Source organism: Panthera onca, chromosome C2, assembly GCF_046562875.1.
Source record: "Panthera onca isolate mPanOnc1 chromosome C2, mPanOnc1 haplotype 2, whole genome shotgun sequence".
Classification (NCBI taxonomy): domain Eukaryota; kingdom Metazoa; phylum Chordata; class Mammalia; order Carnivora; family Felidae; genus Panthera; species Panthera onca.
In genome coordinates, this window is record NC_138347.1 from 120013987 (window position 1) to 120036503 (window position 22517).

At 38.0% G+C, this 22517-nt stretch overlaps 1 protein-coding gene across 2 annotated transcripts in view; it reads left to right on the top strand.

Moving 5' to 3' along the window:
- The window catches only part of SLC9A9 (solute carrier family 9 member A9), a 581314-nt gene that overhangs the window by 20720 nt on the left and 538077 nt on the right, over window positions 1-22517 (top strand). For both annotated transcript variants that reach the window (XM_078432268.2, XM_078432267.2), the window contains exon 2: window positions 18476-18678. In XM_078432268.2, coding sequence (XP_078288394.1) covers window positions 18484-18678 — 195 coding nt within the window. In that variant the 5' untranslated portion in view covers window positions 18476-18483. The remainder of the gene's footprint in view (window positions 1-18475; window positions 18679-22517) is intronic.

Sequence of the window (22517 nt, forward strand, 5' to 3'; positions counted from 1 at the left end):
TAGTTCTTGTTTCTAGCGGGGTCTCTGTCTGGTTGTGGAATCAAGGTAATGCTGGCTTCATAGAAAGAGTTTGGAAGTTTTCCTTCCATTTTTATTTTTTGGAACAGCTTCAAGAGAATAGGTGTTAACTCTTCCTTAAATGTTTGGTAGAATTCCCCTGGAAAGCCATATGGCCCTGGACTGTTGTTTTTTTGGGAGATTTTTGATTACTAATTTGATTTCCTTACTGGTTATGGGTCTGTTCAAATTTTCTATTTCTTCCTATTTCAGTTTTGGTAGTGTATATGTTTCTAGGAATTTGTTCATTTCTTCTAGACTGCCCATTTTATTGGCATATAATTGCTCATAACATTCTCTTATTATTGTTTTCATTTCTGTTGTGTTGGTTGTGATCTCTCCTCTTTCACTCTTGATTTTATTTATTTGGGTCCTTTCTTTTTTCTTTTTGATCAAACTGCCTAGTAGTTTATCAATTTTGTTAATTCTTTCTAAGAACCAGCTTCTGGTTTCATTAACCTGCTCTGTGTTTTGTTTTTGTTTTTGTTTTTGTTTTTGTTTTGATAGCATTAATTTCTGCCCTAATCTTTATTATTTCCTGTCTCTTCTGTTTTTGGCTTTTATTTACTGTTCTTTTTCCAGCTCCTTAAGGTATAAGGTTAGGTTGTGTATCTGAGATCTTTCTTCCTTCTTTAGGAATGCCTGGATTGCTATATACTTCCTCTTATGACCACCTTTCCTTCATCCCAGAGGTTTTGGGTTGTGGTGTTATCATTTTCATTGGCTTCCATATACTTTTTAATTGCCTCTTTGACTTCTTGGTTAGCCCATTCATTCTTTAGTAGGATGTTCTTTAGTCTCCAAGTATTTGTTACCTTTCCAAATTTTTTCTTGTGGTTGATTTTGAGTTTCATAGCATTGTGGTCTGAAAATATGCATGGTATGATCTCGATCTTTTTGTACTTGCCGAGGGCTGCTTTGTATCCCAGTATGTGGTCTATTCTGGAGAATGTTCCATGTTCACTGGAGAAGAATGTATATTCTGCTGCTTTAGGATGAAATGTTCTGAATATATCTGTTAAGTCCCTCTGGTCCAGTGTGTCATTCACAGCCATTGTTTCCTTGGTGATTTGTTGATTGGATGATCAACAAATTGCTGTGAGTGGGGTGTTGAAGTCTCCTACTATTATGGTATTACTATCGATGAGTTTCTTAATGCTTGTGATTAATTGATTTATATATTTGGGTGCTGTCAGATTTGTCGCATAAATGTTTCCAATTGTTAGGTCTTCTTGGTGGATAGACCCCTTGATTATGATATAATTCCCTTCTACATCTCTTGAAACAGTCTTTATTTTAAAGTCTAGATTGTCTGCTATAAGTATGGCTACTCTGGCTTTCTTTTGTTGACCATTAGCATGATAGATGGTTCTCCATCCCCTTATTTTCAATCTGAAGGTGTCTTTAGGTCTCAAGTGGGTCTCTTGTAAACAACATATAGATGGATCTTGTTTTCTTATCCATTCTGTTACCCTATGTCTTTTGACTGAAGCATTGAGCCCATTGATGTTTACAGTGAGTACTGAAAGATATGATTTTTTTGCCTTAATGATTCTTGTAGAGTTGGAGTTTCTGGTGGTGTTCTCTGGTCCTTTCTAATCTTTGTTGCTTTTGGTGTTTGTTTGTTTGTTTATTTATATTTTCATCTCTTCTCCCCTCAGAGAGCCCCCCCCCCCCCCTTAAAATTTCTTGCAGAGCTGGTTTAGTGGTCACAAACTCCTTTAATTTCTGTTTGGGAAACTTTTTCTCTCTCCTTCTATTTTGAATGGCAGCCTTGCTGGAGAAAGAATTATTGGCTGCTTATTTTTCTGATTCAACACACTGAATATATCCTGCCACTCCTTTCTGGCCTGCCAAGTTTCTGTGGATAGGTCTGCTGCAAACATGATCTGTCTTCCCTTGTAGGTTAGGGACTTTTTTCCCCTTACTGCTTTCATGATTCTCTCCTTGCCTGAGTATTTTGTGAATTTGACTATGATATGCCTTGTTGATGGTCAGTTTTTGTTGACTCTAATGGGGGTCCTCTGTGGTTCTTGGATTTTGATGTCTGTGTCTTTCCCCAGGTTAGGAAAGTTTTCCGCTATGATTTGTTCACATAACCCTTCTACCCCTATTTCTCTTCTTCTCTTGGGACCCCTGTGATTCTGATGTTGTTCCTTTTTAATGAGTCACTGATTTCTCTAATTCTTAAATCATGCTCTTTTGCCTTAATCTCCCTCTTTTTTTCTGCTTCACTATTCTCCATAAGTTTGTCCTCTATATTGCTGATTCTCTGTTCTGCCTCATCCATCCTTCCCACTGCAGCATCCACCTGTAATTGCAGCTCAGTTATAGCATTTTTTATTTCATCCTGACTAGTTTTTTTTCTTTTATCTCTGCAGAAAGGGACTCTAATCTATTTTTGACACCAGCTAGTATTCTTATTATTGTGATTCTAAACTCTGGTTCAGACATTTTGCTTGTATCTGTGTTGGTTAAATCCCTGGCTGTCGTTTCTTTGTGCTGTTTCTTTTGGGGTGAATTCCTTCGTTTTGTCATTTTTAAGGGAGAAAATGAATTAATGAGTTAGAAAAATTAAAATTAAAAAAAATTAAATTTTAAAAAATATTAAAATTAAAAATTAAAAACACACACAGAAAAATATCGAGTAAATGATGCTAGATCCTAGGTGTGTTTTGGTCTGGGTGTTGAAAGTGGTTTGATAGATTAGAGAAAAAAGGGGGAAAAAGAAAAAGAAAGAAAATAAAAGGAAATCGTTTGAGACTTTGAAAAAATGAATACACTGACATAGACAAAAATGAAATGATGGAAGTAAAATAGAATTTGAAAAAATTTACACAAAAGTAAAGAATATAGTAGAAAAAGTGCAAAGAAAAATATTTTTAATAAAAATTAAAAATAAAAATGTATTTTTTCTCTCTGTGTTCAAGAAAAAGAAAAGAAATGAAAAAAAGAAAAAGAAAAAAATCATTTGAAAATTTGAAAAAGTGAATACACTGAAGGAGACTAAAATAAAATGATGGAAGTAAAATAGAATTTGCAAAATTTACAAAAAAGTTTAAAATATGGTAAAACATTAAAGAAAAATATTTTTAATAAAAATTGAAAATAAAAATGATTTTTTTCTGCTTCCGTATTCAAGAAAAAGAAGTGAAAAAGAGAAAAAAAGTGAATAGATAGACCTGCTAACAGACTGAAATAGGACTGAAATTACTTCGTCTTCCCCTAAAAGTTAGACTATAAAGTGCTTTATAGTCCATAAACTAAGTAGGCAGTGAGACTTGTTTTCTTGAAGCGCCAGGTTGGCCCAGTTGGGCGGGGCTTAGTATAATGGCTCCATTCTCCACTACATGGCGCTGCTAGCCTGCTGAGGTGGATTGTTGTGGTGCACGTAGGTACGTATACGCATGCGCAGGAGTGGTGAAAATGACGTCACCCAGCTGCCCAGTCTCTAGTATTGGAACTCTGTTTCCCCCGTCAACAATCGTGCACCCATCCTCTGTCTTCAGCTGTGGTCCACTCCCCGCTTTTTCACTGTCCGTGACCAGGCCCCAGGCAGTACCTCTCTCCCCAGTTTTGTCTCAGATGCGGCTATTTTCCCCAGCCCCTTACTTCTGAAAGACTGCAGCTTTGACCCCATCGACCCCTCTGTGGGAGGGTCTCACCGAGCAACAGCCAAATGAGCAATGGCTGAATGCTTGCTGCACCCAGGAACGCCTGCTGGACCCTGCTGCTGTCGGTGCCCCGGGTCTGCGGCCAGGTGCCAGCCTGCCCCAGAAAAAGTTCGCGAGATAGTGTAGCAGCAGTGTTTCAGGATTATGGAAAATCACAACACACATCTGGCACCAGCCTTCACCTTTAACGACCTTGTTCCAGCACCATGAATGTGGCCATTTTCTGGGGTCTGCTGGGCCCAGGTTGCCTCACAGCCTCTATCAAATGTACTTCCTGCAGTGGAATTGCTTTTTCCCATGTGGCCCCAGAACCTCCCGGACCCCACTCTGTTCCTGGGGATTTGCCCTTCCCACCAGAGCACTGCCAGGTATCGAGCTGCAGAGTTGGGTGACTTTGTGCTCCCCTTGTTTACAGTCTTAATGGAATTTAAACCCTCTCCTTTCTCCCTTTTTAGTTTAGTCCCTGCGGCTGTTTCCAATTTTCCACTTTCTCTCCAGCTGCTTTGGGGGAGGGGTGCTTTTCACATATTCTCTCCCCACCCCCATCTCCATTCTCTCTCCGCCCCCAAAAGTGGCTCCCTCCCCACCGTGGCTTCTTGCTCCCCAAGTTCACCTCTCTGCCGCATACCTCCTGAATTCTGTGGTTCCGGTTGTGCAGATTGTTGTGTTAATCCTCCAATCAGTTTTCTAGGCGTGTAGGATGGTTTAGTGTTGGTCTGGCTGTATATCACGGATACGAGACACACAAAAAACTTCCATGCTGTTCCATCGTCTTGCCCCCCCCCCCGCCCCAGAGTTTCTATTATTTAATAAATGTCTACTCTGTGCCAGGTGATGGTATCTTAGAAAGTTTACAGCAGAAAGATAGAGACTGAGGTATCTTAAGTATAAATATTATTGCTAATCCTCAGGACATCCATGCAAAATACAATGATCTTCATTCAGTTTGCATATAAGGGAAAAGAAATTCCAAAAATTTACAACTTTGGCTAAGGCTGCACAGAATAATTGGCAAAAACACCACCTTGAAAGCTTCTGCTGTTGATAAGTAGTCAGGAGTGGGGAAATGAGGCAAGTAGTTAAGTTTTTCTTTTACCTTAAGGCCTCAGAAATGTTATCCTGTCATAGCATAAAGCCCAGCATGGGAAATTCAATGGGAGCAATATTGTGAAAGTACATCCATGCCAAGAAGCTGGGTTAAACTGTCCCACAGAGAGTGATGAGGCTGACTTGGAAACACCTGCCCCAGCATCAGGGAAAGCAGTGTTGCAAGTCCACACTTATGCTTGTTTTAAATGTCTGTGGTTGTCAGAATGGGTGGGGAAAGTTTCTGTAAGTGCCTTATTCATATGAATCATACAAAATGGCTTTCATCATATGTTAGTTTAATTGACTTGAATTTTTGGAAGAGACTGAAGGTAGAATCTTTAATTATGCCTCTGGGCTCTCTATGCTCTATGAAACCTGTGTGCATGAGCATGAGGTGGTTTGGACTTTGACAGAGTTCTAGGACTGTGATGGCACTCATAATGGTGGGAATTATTTGTTGTCTTATACTACAGTGCTTCTCACAGCATCAGCATCACCTGAGAACTTTTTAGAAATGCAAGAATGTGGGCCTCAACCCAGACCCACTACTGAGTAGGAAACTTGGGGCAGAGTCTAGCAGTCTGTGTTTAACAAAGCTTCCAGAGACTTCTGATACACTAAAGTTTCAGAACTAGGAAAATAAAGTTCAGTATGTGGTTCCTAGTTTTGTATCCTTTACTTTCTTCTCTTTTCTCTTCCTCACTACATTACTATCCTGTGATGAAAAGGAGGGCTGGGAGAAAATCTTCACTTATTAGAGAGTTCCCCACCCCCCTCTGCTTTTTCACTATTTATATCTGTTTATAATGTTTCCCCTTCTGGTTTTACAGAAAACAAAAACAAAACAAAAAAATAGACTGTTTTGTGTAAACATTATAAATAATTTTGTTTTAGTATGTGGCTAGTTACATATCTATATTTCTTCTGTAAATCTCCTAAGATGCTTGCAGCAAAAGGTTTGAGCTATATATAAGCTGGTGGCTGAGATAGTTTCTAGAGAAAAGTTGTCTATAATCCTATGTTGAGAACCCCAGAGTGCTGTGAAATATGTAGTGTGTATCTCTGTGTATGTTGTGTGCATGTGTGTGTGCCTATTGCATTATTGGTATAAACCAAGGATGGAGAAAAACATTGGACACTTTGCTGTGGTAGAAGATCTGGTGGTTGTGTCTTTTTGTCATTTCCCATGTGACTCTAACCTGTGAGAAGACAGAACTTTGAATGAGGCTTCCTAAGGTAGGACAGTTCATGGACCCCTCCCACCTTGAAACATCATGGGGTACTCTTATTGGGTACTCTTACTTTTTTTACTCTTGCCTCAGACCTGTTCTGAAACCCTTATAGGATTTTTTTTTCTTCACCAAAGCAAGTTGATAGTGAACCATCCCAAAGCAATAAATTGTGTCCCTTTTAGCAACACCCACACTTTCCTTAAGTCCTTTGAATTTAGAAGATTGGTGGGAGGGCAGAGAAGGAATGAAATCCCTAAATAATCAGAAGGCATTGCATATTTTTACTTTTGGTTCTATCTATGATTAATCTCAGTGTAAAACTAAACTGCTAAAAGGAAATGCATGCAGTATTTGATATGCAAACCCATATCATTTCTCTAAACCAGTGTTCTGATAACAATTTTGATAAGACTGAGTAGGGGTGAGATACATAACTATAAAGTAAAAATGTAAAAGTTGTGGAGATGACACTTTAATATATGTGAATACTATCTTGCACACAGTTAAATGGTGTCCACTGATTTGGCTTCCTTAGAATATTTGTCAGACCCTTTTCTTCTTTATTTCCACATTTTGAATCCCTAGTTCATATTTTTTGAATCTGGGTGACTGAAATAGTATCCCAGATTCCCTGCCTTAAAGAGTCTCACACTATAATAAAAAGTACTAATAATGGTAAACAATACTCTTCCTTGGGCTTAATTTTATTACTGTCATCTTGACATTCCTGTACTCAAATTTCTTTGCTAAATTCTTCCTCACAGAAATATAAGACAAATTCTGATGTTAACTTCCTCTCCATGTCCCTACCATACCTTAATTTTCTTTTCTCCCTTAAGATGATTGTCTCCAAAGCTGTTACCTCTTCTGGAAACCACAGCAAATCTCTCTTCCAACAAGAATCTCTCATGGTTCTTTCTCAAGACTTTTTTGCCAATCATCTCTCTTTCTTGAACACCCTCTGTTATTTCTCAGGTGTGCTACAGCCCCTGATTTCAGTTGCCCTAGTCAGCCTTTCCAAACTGCTTGATATACCTGGTTAGCACTGTGGTCACTGATTTATGAATTCCTCTTTCTAGAAAGTCCTTGTCCTCTACTCTACCTGGAGATTTCCTATAAATCCTTAAGAATCTCCTAGGGGCACCTGGGTGGCTTAGTCGGTTAAGCATCTGACTTCGGCTCAGGTCATGATCTTGTGGTTCGTGAGTTCGAGCCCCACATCGGGCTCTGTGCTGACAGCTCAGAGCCTGGAGCCTGCTTCGGATTCAGTGTCTCCCTCTCTTTTGGACCCTCCCCTGGTTGCACTCTGCCTCTCTCTCTCAAAAATAAATAATAAACATTAAAAAATAATTTAAAAAAAGAATCTCCTATGTAAAGCTTTCCCTAATACTTTGGGGAAAGGAGTTAGTTGGTCTCTTCTTTAGGATTCCTTAGAACTTTGTTAGAACTTGTTTAAAAGAAAAGTTTATATATATTAAGATGCATGCAGTTGCTAATAACAGAAACCTTGACTGAAACAGACTTAAGCAATAAGGACATTTATTGCTCCCATGACTAGAACTCCAGAGAACAGTCTGCAAGGCCGGTTGATTCAGCAGCTCATTATTGTTATCAAGGACCCAGGTTCTTTCCTTTGCTCTGCTCTGCTATTCCCAGTCTGACTTTAACATCAGGTGAGGAGTAACGTGGGTATGGAAGTTCCTGGTATCTTAACCAGGCCCAATAATATTCTGAGGAATAAGAGAGCTCATTGTTCTTCTGTTTCTCTCTTAGGATATCAAAGCTTTTCTAAGAAGTTCCCTAGCTAGCTTCCCTCCACTTTTTATTGACCAGAATAGAGTCACATGGCCATTGTAGTACCGATTATCAGCAAGGGGAAAGGGAACTCCCTTGGAGCTGAGGGAAAGGTCAACTTATCCTGAGTATATAGCTGTGGGAGGAGGGGTGGCTAGCTGTACAAATCAGGGCTTTTTTGGGAAAGAGGCAGGATGGATGCTGGGTTGACAATCAATAGTATCTGATACACTAATCAAGTTGATATATAGTATTATATAGTTTAATGATTTATCTTCTTGTTTTAGTAAGGGGCAATGCCTCATTTATCTAGATTATTCTTGGTAGCCATTCAATGCATACAGAATGAAAGAACTTACAAAACTCATTTCTTCTACAATCTTCATATAGTAACTATGTACCTTTGCTTTAGGCTCCTAAATTCTCTCCAGTATCATGTAGCATTTAAATATATACCTATGGACTAGTCTGATTAGACACGTGTATAGATGGGCTTGTTGCATTGTGTGATGTCAGAGGAGCACCACTCCTCCAGAAAAAGACTCTGAAGGGAGCCTCCTACGGTGTGCTGCCATGCAGTTGGCAGTGTGTGTGTGATAGTGTATAAACACAACCATAGGTCTGATCACAGAGAGATTTTAGTACTGTTTTCAAAACCATTCTGTAATCTGTTCCATTGTACATAAATATAATCATTATATATGCAAGTAAATTCCCATCCATGTTCCTCTTAAAAAAGCCCCTTTGGGAAATGCTTCAGCATCATGTAGAATGATCATCAACAAGATGCAGGCAGATTGTCTATGAAATACAGGCTTAATATGAGAAGAGCCTTGGAAAACATTTGTACTTTATTCTCACTGGAAATCAGGATCACAATATTGGACAAGAGGAAAAGGCCCTGTAAGATTAAAATATTTTAATATTTTAGGGCCAGGGCCATATCTTATTCATTTTATAATTCAAGTCTCAGAGCAATGCCTTGTGTGTCTGTGGCATGAAAGCAGAATGAGGGAGGAAGGAGTGGGGTTTTCTTGTATTTTCAATGTGGAGAATGAAGTGAAAGCCAGTCCAGAAAGACAAGGCTCATATTTCTAAATGTTTCTCATTTTGAGTGCCCATGAGCCTCTTTCCTCCTTCCTTCCTTCTTCCTTCCTTCCTTCTCTTGCAAACATCATTGTGTCACTTGCCTTTCAGGCATCTGCCTATGGGAGGTATATTGCAAGCTCAGCCAGAACAGGAACATCACAGCATTTGGTGTGATGTTCTTTACATTTTAAGATGTTGGTCACTGACCAATTACATAAACTTGGAGGATCATTTTCTTCTTGACTCCAAGGGAGTTTGTGGACTTAGGGAAAGTTGGGTTACAATTCTGCCTAAAGTGTAGCTTTTTAAAGGAAAAAGAGATGAAAAATAGCACAGAGTCTCTGTCGTAAACAGTCTCATTGTCTAGTGGGGGAGACAAAGCCAAGGTCTACAAAGCAATGCTGAACAATGTAAGCCTTTATTAAATTGGCCCACAAAGGGTGTGGTTTAAACTATGAATGCTATAAGAACTCAAAGATGAGGGAACTCATTGAGCACAGGCTGCATCAGAGCATGGTCCTCCATAGGTGGGACTTGAGATAGAATTTGTAGGACTGTGAGTGCCTTAGAGATAAAATATGTTGTCCGAGCTTCAACCTAGGGCTTGTATGCTGTTCGGGAGAAGTCAGGGTTCCCTGAAGAGCACATATATACAACGTTTGCCTTAGTTGCCCAAATGCCTAAACTTGTAGGGGCAGGGGATGCATCTGGACTGGAGTTTTTACTTGGAGAAGGTGATACCATCAGCTGGCTAGGGGGCAAAGCTCAGGGAAGTGTCATGCTTGTGAGGATATAATCTGGAACCAGGCCTGTGCACACATGTGCTGCATGGTATTGCTTTGCTGGGACAAGCTGCCTCTTTTTCTCCTGGGAGGGTAAGGTCGTAGTTCATGGGTTACCAATGAGAACGGTGGTTTGTGTCCATGGAACTGTAGCAGACAGTCTCTTGTTTCCCTCTGTGCACAGGTGGTTGTTGCTTTCTTTATCCTTTGTCTTTGTGGGGGTATACAAACAACCCCTTTCATTAGCATTTTATTCCTACCAGATATCATACTTTATCTCTCACCTGCTTTCAAACAATACTGTGCTGGAAGTGCATTAATTCAACACTCCATATTTATTTCAACATACAGCTAAAGCAATGAGTGGACGTTTGGCTGTCAGATGCATTATCAGGCTCTACAGGCAGGTGTCTGGCCTCGGATATTAAGGATTTTCCAGCTGCTGCTACTGCAGTGGGGGTGTACAAATGGGTGTATGTGTTTGTTAACTGAACACACTTTCAGCTGCAGTATCCCCACTGGCCTTTACACTGTGTCAAGATGTTGCTTCCTCTCAAGACTTGGGGTTGAAGAGAAGCAGGGCTAGAGCCTTTTGTCAAGTGTATTAATTTGGGTCCTCCAAGAAGGAGAATCTGGGAAGAGATTAGTTGTGTGAAAGATCTATTGGAAAAACTTTTTTGATGGAAAATGGGGAGGGAGTTTTGAATTCTGGGACAACTGCCAGACCCTGGTGCAGCTGCATACTCTGTGGAGGTGGGGAAGGAAGGAAGGCTATGTAGTAAAATGCTTAGGCTATGGCACAATTCTTTCTTTATTTTTTTAATTTTTAAAAAATGTTTATTTTTGAGAGAGAGAGAGAGAGACAGAGCACAAGTGGGGGAGGGGAAGACAGAGAGGGAGACACAGAATCTGAAGCAGACTGCATGCTCTGAGCTGTCAGCACAGAGCCTGACCCAGGACTAGAACCGATGAGCTGCGAGATCATGACCTGAGCCAAAGTTGGATGCTTACCCGACTAAGCCACCCAGGTGCCCCAGGCTATGGCACAATTCTAAGAAAGGTTTAGTGAGGCTCATGGGGCATCCTTAAGCCATAGTGACCCTTCAGAGGAGCCCCGCCTCCCTGCCTTAGTACCCCTACTGAACTCAGTCATTGTCTGGCCTCAGTGAATTTGGTCATGGATTCCAGAGCACAGTAGCTGAGACCATTGGTCAACTGCAGTCCTCGTAGTAGGAGATCTGTCTGAGAGATGCACTGTCATGGCCATTACATCTGATCACCTCTGGTGGCAAGCAGCTTACTCTATTTACTCCAACGTGCTCTTGTTGAAAGCTGGGACTAGAGCTGGTGCAAAGGTTCAGGCAGGGCCGTTTAGGTTTTGGGGACGTTGTATGAATTTAACCACAGGGACCCAAGTACTAGGCATTCACTATAACAAATAATTGAGTTCCCTGCTTGGGGAAAAACAGTGGACACTTCATGTTTACTTCTTGTTATTGCACTGAAAGCATATTGCAAAAATAATTGGCTCACCTTCTGGGAACTTTAAATGGTATTGATACAGGTTCTCTCTATTCAGGCCCCATGAAGTTAGTGTCTTGTGCTTTCCTTATTTATATCCCACTTGAATAGCAAGCAGAGGTCATAGTATCACTCATGGTACCTGCTGAATAACTTAGAAAATGAATCCTTCCTACTCAAAGAGTGTTGGAAAAATGATGTTCTTCACAGGTACCCTAAACTACTGGCAGTGTGCATAATGTGTCTTCCCTTCTCTTTCCTGACTAGTTTTATTGTAATCAATTGGCATGGAACATGAAAGGCTGCCAACTGTTCTATGGTGGATCAAGCATTCATAGTGGTTACATATCCATCACTTACTTTCTCTTGCTAACAAAGGTTAGGATACAATGTTTCTCACTGTTATTGGAGGAGTGGGCCAAACACTGAAGCTGGAATGAGGTAAAAATATTCTTGAAAGAAATATGTTTTTATTCTCCCCCATCATTCTGTTTAATTCTCCACACTGTTGTCAAAGTGATAGCTCTTACATAGAAATTTTATTGTTTTACACTCCTGCCTAAAATCTTTCAATAGTTTTACATTACAATTGGGTTAAAAATAAAAACTTTTTTAGCATACCCAGGAACTTCTTTATGACTTGGCTTCTGCCTATGGTCTGCTGTCCTAGAGTTCTCTCCTTCTCTCCTTCTCTCTCTCTCTCTCTCTCTCTCTCTCTCTCTCTCTCTCTCTCATCTCTCATCTCTCATCTCTCATCTCTCATCTCTCTTTCCCTCTTACACCACTACTAACTCTCTAAATCCACCAGATTTCTTAAGTCATGTATTTATACATAATCTTCAGTAGGTTATCCTGTTGGCAGTTAACACAAAAATACTACAATTTTAGTGACTACACAACAGAAGTTAACTTTTCATTCACATAGCAGTCCAATGTAGGTGTTCCTGGTTGGCAGATGACTTTCTCCCTCCTGGTATCTTGGGGACCCAGGCTTCTTCAGTCTGGTGGCTCTGTCTACCTATAGGGCCTTTGTTTCCATCTATCAGATATATGGGAAAGAGAAGAGGAAAACTCACCTACCCATTCAAAGCTGTGTTCCAGAAGTGGCACATATTATTTTTGCTTGTATTCTGTTGGTGAGGACCCAACCAGAGACAAGATAGCCAAGAAACACAATCTCTAGCTGAGCACCAACTTTCCCAACAACTATGCTACACATTGGTAAACATAAATCCTGAGGAACTTTTATTCATTTATTCACTTATTCATTCATTCATTCATTTTAAAAAGTTAAATCTAGGTTAGTTAACATATAGTGTAATAATGATTCAAGAATAGAATTTAGTGATTCATCACTTACATATAACATCCAGGGCTCATCCCAACAAATGTCCTCCTTAAGGCCCCTTGCTCATTTAGCCCATCCCCCCACTGAACACTCCTCCAGCAACCCTCAGTTTTTTCTCTGTGTTTAAGAGTCTCTTATAGTTTATCTCCCTCTCTGTTTTTATATTATTTTTGCTTCTCTTCCCTTATGTTCATCTGTTTTGTGTCTTAAATTCCACATATGAATGAAGTCATATGGCTTGGTCTCTGCCTATGGTCTGCAGTCCTAGTGTTCTCTTGTTCTCTCTCTTTCCCTAATTTTGCTTAGCATAATACACTCTAGTTTCATCAGTGTTGTTGCAAATGGCAAGATTTTATTCTTTTTGGTCACTGAATAATATTCCATTGTATATATATACCACATCTTTTTTACCCATTCATCAGTCGATTGACATTTGGGCTCTTTCCATACTTTGACTATTGTTGATAGTGCTGCTATAAATATTGGGGTACATGTGTCCTTTCTAATCAGCACTCCTCTATTCTTTGGATAAATACCTAGTAGTGTGATTGCTGGGTCATAAGGTAGCTCTATTTTTAATTTTTTGAGGAAACTCCATACCATTTTCCAGAATGGCTGTACCTGTTTACATTCCCACCAGCAGTGCAAAAGGGCTCTCCTTCCTCCACATCCTTGCCAATATCTGTTGTTTCCTGAGTTGTTAATTTTAGCCATTCTGAGAGATGTGAGGTGGTATCTCATTGTGGTATTGATTTGTATTTCCATGGTGATGAGTGATGTTGAGCATCTATTCATGTATCTGTTAACCATCTGGATGTCTTTGGAAAAGTGTCTATTCAAGTCTTTTGCCCATTTCTTCTCTGGATTATTTGATAAGTTCTTTATAGATTTTGGATACTAACCCTTTATCTGTTATGTCATTTGCAAATATCTTCTCCCATTCCATCACTTGCCTTTTAGCTTTGCTGATTGTTTCCTTCGCTATACAGAAGTTTTTATCTTGATGAGGTCTTGATAGTTCATTTTTGCTTTTGTTTCCCTTGCCTCTGGAGACATGTCAAGTAAGAGATTGCTGTGGCTGAGGTCAAAGAGGTTGTTGCCTATTTTCTTCTCTAGGATTTTGATGTCTTCTTGTCTTATGTTTAGGTCTTTCATCCATTTTGAGTTTATTTTGTATGGTGTAAGAAAGTGGTCCGGTTCATTCTTCTGCATGTCGCTGTCCAGTTTTCCCAATACCATTTACTGAAGAGACGGTCTTTTTTCCATTGGATATTCTTTCCTGCTTTGTCACAGATTAATTGACCGTACATTTCTGAGTCCATTTCTGGGTTCTCTATTCTGTTCCATTGACCTATGTGTCTGTTTCTGTGCCAGTACCATACTGTCTTGATGATTACAGCTTTGTAGTAGAGGCTAAATCTGGGATTGTGATGCCTCCCACTTTGGTTTTCTTTTTCAAGATTGCTTTGGCTATTCAGGGTCTTTTGTGGTTCCAAACAAATTTTAGGATTGTTTGTTCTAGCTCTGTGAAGAGTGCTGGTGTTATTTTGATAGAGATTTCACTGAATATGTAGATTTCTTTGGGCAGTATAGACATTTTAACAATTTGTTCTTCCAATCCATGATCATGGAATGTTTTTCGATTTTTTTGTGTGTCTTCTTCAATTTCTTTCATAAATTTTCTATAGTTTTCAGTCTATAGATTTTTCAAGCTCTGGTTATGTTTATCCCTAGATATTTTATGGTTTTTGGTGCAATTGTAAATGGGATCAATTCCTTGATTTCCCTTTCCATTGCTTCATTATTGGTGTATAGAAATGCTACTGATTCCTGTACATTGATTTTATATCCTGCAACTTTGCTGAACTCATGTATTAGTTCTAGCAGCTTTTTGGTGGGGTCTTTTGGGTTTTCAACATAGAGTAGTATCATGTCATCTGCAAAGAGTGAAAGTTTGACTTCCTCCTTGCCAATTTGGATGCCTTTTATTTCTTTATGTTGTCTGATTACTGAGGCTAGGACTTCCAACACTATGTTGAATAACATTGGTGGGAGTGGACATCCTTGTCATGTTCCTGGCCTTAGGGGGAAAGGTCTCAGTTGTTCCCATTGAGGATGATATTAGTGGTGGGTGTTTTTATATGGCTTTCATGATCTTAAGGTATGGTCCTTTTATCCCTAATTTCTTGAGGGCTTGTATCAAGAAAGGATGCTATATTTTGTCACATGCTTTCTCTGGTTCTATTGAGAGGATCATGTGGTTCTTATCCTTTTATTAATGTGATGTATCACTTTGATTGATTTGCAGATATTGAACCAGCCCTATATCCCAGGAATAAATCCCACTTGGTCATGGTGAATAATTCTTTAAATTTATTGTTGGTTGTGGTTTGCTAGTATCTAGTTGATAATTTTTGAATCCATGTTCATCAGGGAAATAGGTCTGTAGTTCTCCCTTTTAGTGGGGTCTTTGTCTGGTCTTGGAATCAAGATAATTCTGACCTTGTAGACTGAATTTGGAAGTTTTCTGTCCATTTCTATTTTTTGGAACAACTTCAAAAGAATAGGTTATAATTCTTTTTTAAATGTTTGATAGAATTCCCCTGGAAAGCCATCTGGCCTTGGACTCTTGTTTCTTGGGAGATTTTTGATTACTGATTCAATTTCTTTAGTGATTATAGTCTTTCCAAATTTTCTATTTCTTCCTGTTTCAGTTTTGGTAGTTTATATATTTGTATGAATTTGTCCATTTCTTCAAGATTGCCCAATTTATTGGCAATAATTGCTCATAATATTCTCTTATTATTGTTTGTATTTCTTATGTTTATTTATTTTTGAAAGAGAGAGGCAGAGAATGAGCAGAGGAGGGGCAGAGAGAGTGGGAGACACAGAATCTGAAGCAGGCTCCAGCCTCTGAGCTGTCAGCACAGAGCCCGCTGCAGGACTCTAACCCACAAACCATGAGATCATGACCTGAGCCGAAGTTAGAGGCTTAACCACCTTAGTCACCCAGGCGCCCGTATTGTTTGTGTTTCTGCCAATGTTGGTTGTGATCTCCTCTTTCATTTGTGATTTTACTTATTTGGCTCCTTTCCTTTCTGTTTTTGATCAATCTGGCTAGTGGTTTATCAATACTGTTAATTCTTTTGAAGAACCAGCTCCTGGTTTCATTGATTTGTTCAACTGTTTTTTTTTTTCAATATCATTGATTTCTTTTCTAATCTTTATTATTTCCTTCTTCTACTGGTATTGGGCTTTATTTGCTGTTCTTTTTCCAGCTCTTTTAGGTGTAAGTTTAGGTTGTATATTTTAGACTTTTCTTCCTTCTTTAGGAATTCAGGAAGCAATTCAGGAAGGCCTGAATTGCTATATAATTCCCTCTTATGACCACCTTTGCTGCACCCCAAGATTTTGGGTTGTCATGTTTTCATTTTCATTGAGGTCCATGTACTTTTTAATTTCCTCTTTAATTTCTTGGTTAACCCATTCATTGTTTAGTAGGATGTTCATCTAATCTCCAAGTATTCATGGTCTTTCCAAATTTTTTTCTTATGGTTAATTTCGAGTTTCATAGTGTTGTGGTCTCAAAATACACAAGGTATGATCTTGATCTTTTTGTACTTGTTGAGGGCAGGTTTGTGTCTGGAGAATGTTCCATGTGCACTCAAGAAAAATGTATATTCTGATGCTTTAGGATGAAATGTTCTGAATATATCTATTAAGTCCATCTGGTCCAGTGTATCATTAAAAGCCATCGTTTCCTTGTTGATTTTCTGCTTAGATGATATGCCCATTGTTATAAGTGGGTGTTAAAGTCCTCTACTATTATGGTATTATTATCAATGAGTTTCTTTGTGATTAATCAATTTATATATTTTGGCGCTTTCACATTGGGGGCATAAATATTTACAATTGTTAGATCTTGGTGAGTAGACTCCTTAATTATGATATAATGCCCTTCTTCATCTCTTGTTACAGTCTTTATTTTAAAATCTAGTTTGTCTGATATAAGTATGGCTACTCCAGCTTTCTTTTGATGACAATTAGCATGATAGATGGTTCTCCATCCCCTTAGTTTCAATCTGTAAATATCTTTAGGTCTAAAATGGGTCTCTTGTAAGCAGCACATAGATGGGTCTTGTTTTCTTATCCATTTTGGTACCCTATGTCTTTTGATTGGAGCTTTTAGTCCATTGACATTTTGAGTGAGTACTGAAAGGTATGAATTTATTACCATTGTCTTGCCTATAGAGTTAGAGTTTCTGGTGATGTTCTCTGGTCCTTTCTAGTCTTTGTTGTTTTTGGTCTTTTTTGTTTTGTTTCATCTTTTCTCCACTCAAAGTATCCATCACCCTTAAAATTGCTTGCAGGGCTGGTTTAGTGGTCATGAACTCCTTTAGTTTTTGTTTGTCTAGGAAACAATTTATTTCTCCTTCTATTTTGAATGACAGCCTTGCTGGATAAAGAATTCTGGGCTGCATATTTTTCTGATTCAACACATTGAATATATCCTTCCAATTCCTGGGGAAGTTTTAGCTAGCTCTGCTGTTATGTACTGCCACCCACATGTGCAACCTGGATCCCAACTTATTCCATGATTCAGCTTATCTGAGAAAATCTTACATGACCTTTTAAGATTCATCTAAAGCTTTGCATCATTCAAAGGGCTTTAGAGCATTTTCTCTCTATACTCATATAACACAGAGGGCTTACTAACTGTCATAGCACATGTCACATTGTATTATGATTGTTTGCTTAAGGGTTTGCATTTTACAAACTTGAGCTATAGGACCAGGACTGTTTTTACTTTAAATCTAGAAATGTCTTGTACAAAATATGTACCCAACAAATTATTAATAAATAAATGAAAGTCCATTAGATGACTGGATTCACAAGAGTTGTAAAACCTCCCACATTTGATGTTTAAAGAGTAAATTGTGGATTTACCCTAAAACGCATGTATCAGTCCTAATTTTAAATTGAGGAATGTAAAGGCCTCTGAAGTTTCTTTGCTATTTGTTAATATATCCATAATATTAGGAAAGTTTACAGTTACCAGATTACCGTGAGCATCCTAACAGAGTATGTAAACTTAAAAGTCAAGGATTATTACTTGAATTCAACCTCCACTGAAAGGAATGTTGTGTCTTTAGAATGCATTTGCTACAGATAAACAGAAACTTGATTCAAAGTTCTTTGAAAAATTAAAGAATATATTATGTCTAGCAGTAGGGTAGCTCCAGAATAGGTTGATCCATTTGTTCAGTGAAGTCATCAGGAACTGAGTTCTGTCTGTACCATGGCCCTACCATTCTCAGTATATTGCCTATGTCCTTGGACTGGATCCCCTTAAGGTCACAAAATATCTTTCAGCAAAAAAATGGAGAAATAAATTGTCTTGGTCATGTCCCAAGGGAGAAAACAAGAACACCGCTCTCCCAACCATGGTATATAAGTGCTTCCTTTTAGTTTGATGAGTCTGTCTTATACATGTGCTAATTTGTGAACCAAAAACTTTCTGGGAAATTTTATCTCCTGACTGATTATTAGATTACTCAATATTTTACAGGGCAAAGGTTTTCTTGAATCACTTTGTTAGATTGAAGAAGCGGGTAGCTTTTCCCTCCAAAATTTGTGGCTCCATTAGGAAAGAAAGAAGGGGGAAATATGTGCTGGATATTCGAACAATAGTGTCCACACCACAAATATCTTAGTACAGTCAATCTATTGAACCGGTATCTATGGAATAGTGAGCAATTTCTAAACCAGGCAATGTATAACCTTTTCTTCTGCCACTTCTACAAGTTTAGAATCATATATTTAAAAGCACCCAGTAGTGAACATTTTAGATTCAGTTCCTCCAGTGCAATTGTTTATTCTTTATTTTAGGGCTAATAATGGGATTAATCATACGATATGCTACAGCACCAACTGATATTGAAAGTGGAACTGTTTATGATTGTGGAAAACTGGCCTTCAGTCCATCAACTCTGCTGATTAATATCACTGACCAAGTTTATGAATATAAATACAAGAGAGAAATAAGCCAACATAACATCAATCCTCACCAAGGCAATGCTATACTTGAAAAGGTAAGGATTCCAGCTGGTGATATATTTTTGTTTTCAAGTATAAAAAAATTGAACCATCATATGTAATACATTAATACACGTGTATATGTTCTTTTTAAACAGCACACTGTTGGGCCAATTTAGTTGACTGAGGGGTTAATGCCTTGATACATTCTTATTGTAAGTTTAGTTGTTTGTATTTTTTCCTAGAAGTTGCAAAAGAATGGTTTTTAATATAATTGTTTTGCAAAGCATTGATGCATTCGATAAACAGATAATTCTGACTCTGCCTGTCATGATACTTGTTTCAAATATTTACACACGTGTTCATGTGTCATTATATATATTGACAGCTGGCTACTCAGATCAAATATTCCTTTAGTCAAAAGGAAAATGGAGGGGAATAAAAAATTTTGCGCTTGTAAATCTTGATTTAAGGTGACTAGCTTTTGGCTGCCAACACAGAACACTGGCCACTTGGCTGTTTATAAATATACTGACACACAGTCAATCTCAAGAGACCTTGATTCCACCAGTTTAGTTAGAAATCTTAGGTAGAAAAAAGAAAAATTGTAAAGTAACCCATCTTTGTTTCTTTGTTTCAAGTTTTTATTTAACATCCAGTTAGTTAACATATAGTATAATATTAGCTTCAGGAGTAGAATTCAGTGATTCATCACTTATATACAATATCCAGTGCTCATCACAATAAATGTCCTTTTTAGTCCCTGTCACCCATTTAACCTATCCCTCCTCCCATTTCTCCTCCAGCAACCTTCAGTTTTTTCCCTATAGTTAAGAATGTTTTATGTTTTGCCTCTCTCTCCTTTTTTCCCCCATGTTCATCTGTTTTGTTTCTTAAATTCCACATATGCGTCAAATCATATGGTATTTGTCTTTCTCTGACTTATTTTACTTGGCATAATACTCTCTAGCTCCATCCACGTCATTGCAAATGGCAAGATTTCATTTTTTGATGACTAATATTCCATTGTGTGTGTGTATGTACATGTGTACGTATATGTATGTATATATATACACACACACATATATACATACATATATATACACACACACACCACATCTGTCTTATACGTTCATCAGTCAATGGACATTTGAGCTTTTCCATAATTTGGCTATTGTTGACAATGCTGCTATAAACATTGGTGTACATGCATCCCTTCAGATCAGTATTTTTGTATCCAGCAATTGTTGGATAGTTCTATTTTTGACTTTTTGAGAAAACTCCATACTATTTTCCAAAGTGACTGTACCAATTTGCATTCTCACCAGCAGTGTAAGACCATCTTTTAAAAATGGTCTTATTATTACAAATTTGTGAACTGCTTCAGTTATTGAAAGGAAACTTCCTTCTGTTCTCAGGACTATGGGTCAGAAAACAGGTAAGATTACCTCTTGTAGTGTATTATGAATTCTGGATTAGTCTTTGGAATAAAGAATAAGTGAATTTGTGTTTAATATTATAAGTACACGCTAAGAACCAGGATCTTTTTTTTTTAATGTTTATTTATTTTTGAGAGAGAGAAAGATAGAGTGTAAGCAGGGGTGGGGCAGAGAAAGAGGGAGACATAGAATCTGAAGCAGGCTACAGGCTCTGAGCTGTCAGCACAGAGCCTGACATGGGGTTCAAACTCACCAACAGTGAGATCATGACCCAAGTCAAAGTCGGATGCTTAACCCACTGAGCCACCCAGGTGCCCCAGGAACCAGGATCTTATGTGACTCATGACAGAACTTTCTGAGTTAGACCTGAGAGCTTCCTTGATGGAAATTTATTTTATCACTTTCACCCGTACGGATTTAGTTTTCTTTTAATACACACACACACACACACACACACACACACACACACACACACACACACATTTGTTTCTATTTTGAGAGATTTGGGGTAAGAAGGGACATACTTGGTCTGTCATTTTTCCTCACTCAAGATGGATAATTTTTAGTGTTTTTTTCACATTATTTTCCACTAGCACATTTCTAGATTAACTTCCTCCTAGCACTTGGTGAGGGCTCAGGAAAGTAAAACTAATTATAATATGAGCCTAAATCAAACTTAGAAAAGTAAATTGAAGCATGCAAAACACAAATTGAATAATATTTCTGAAATAAATAGGAACAACTTCTAAATCTTCTGCTGTTTTTTTAAATTGATTATAATTTTGTATTTTCAGAAGTTCATAGAAGAGATGAATTTATGCTAATAGTATTGATGAAGATCAAGAATTTAAAATATATTTAAAAGCTGAAAGGACAATGCCATTATGCCATTGTCATACTTGAGACAATTAACAATAACTCAATAGCATCTAATATAATCTATTTGTATGAGATAAATTTCCCCTAATGTCCCAGAATGTCTTTTTAAACTGTGTCCTCATCTAGGACATAATTTAAATATAGATCCAGGATCTAATCAAGGTTTTTGCCCACATTTTAATCTGGAAAAGTCCTTTTCTCCCACAACATTGAACTTTTTGAAGTGTCCAAGTCATTTGTACGATGTCCCATATCCTGGATTTTTTTCTGGTTTTCTTAGTATATTTATATTACTGTTTTTTACATATTTTATTTCTTCAAAATGTTGTTTAAATTCTAGTTAGCTAATGTAGTGTAATATTTGTTTTAGGAGTAGAATTTAATGATTCATCACTTACATGTAATACCCAGTGCTCATCATAACAAGTGCCCTTCTTAATACCCATCACCCATTTAGCCCATCCTCCTCCACCAACCTTCAGTTTGCTCTCTATTGTTAAGAGTCTCTTATGGTTTGCTTCCCTCTCTCTCTTGTTTTTCTCCCTTCCCATATGTTCATCTGTTTTGTTTCTTAAATTCCACCTATGAGTGAAATCATATGGTATTTGTCTTTCTCTGACTGACTTATTTTGTTTAGCATAAGACACTATAGCTCCATCCACATTGTTGAAAATGGCAAGATTTTATGTATTTTGATGGCTGAATAATATTCCATCATATATATATGCCACATCTTCTTCATCCATTCATCAGTGGAGAGACATTTGGGCTCTTTCCATAATTTAGCTATTGTTGATAATGCTGCTATAAATATCATGGTGCATGTACCCCTTTTGAATCTGTATTTTTTTATTCTTTGGGTACATACCTAGTACTGCAATTGCTGGATCATTAAGTAGTTATATTTTCAGCTTTTCGAGAAACCTCCATACTATTTTCCAGAGTGACTGCACCAGTTTGCATTCCCACCAACAGTATAAGAGGGTTCTCCTTTCTCGGCATCCTCCCCAACATGTGTTGCTTCTTGTGTTGTTAATCATAGCCATTCTGAATGGCCTGAGGTGCTATCTCATTGTGGTTTTGACTTGCATTACCCTGATGATGAGTGATGTTGAGCAGCTTTTCCTGTGTCTGTTAGCCATATGTATATTCTCTTTCGAAAAATGTCTGTTCATGTCTTCTGCCTATTTCTTCACTGGATTATTTAATTTTGTGGGTTGAATTTGATAACTTCTTTATAGATTTTGGATACTAACCCTATATCCAATAGGTCATTTGCACATATTTTTTCCCATTCCATAGGCTGCCTTTTAGTTTTGTTGATTGTTTCCTTGGCTGTGCAGAAGCTTTTTATCTTGAGGAAGTCCCAATAGTTCATTTTTGCTGTTGTTTCCTTTGCCTCCAGATATGTGTCTTGTAAGAAGTTGCTATGGCCAAGGTCAAAGAAGATGTTCCCTATTTTCTCCTCTAGGATTTTGATGGTTTCCTATGTCACATTTAAGTCTTTCATATATTTTGAATTTACTTATATGTAAGGTGTAAGAAAGTGATCCAGTTTTATTCTTCTGTGTGTTGCT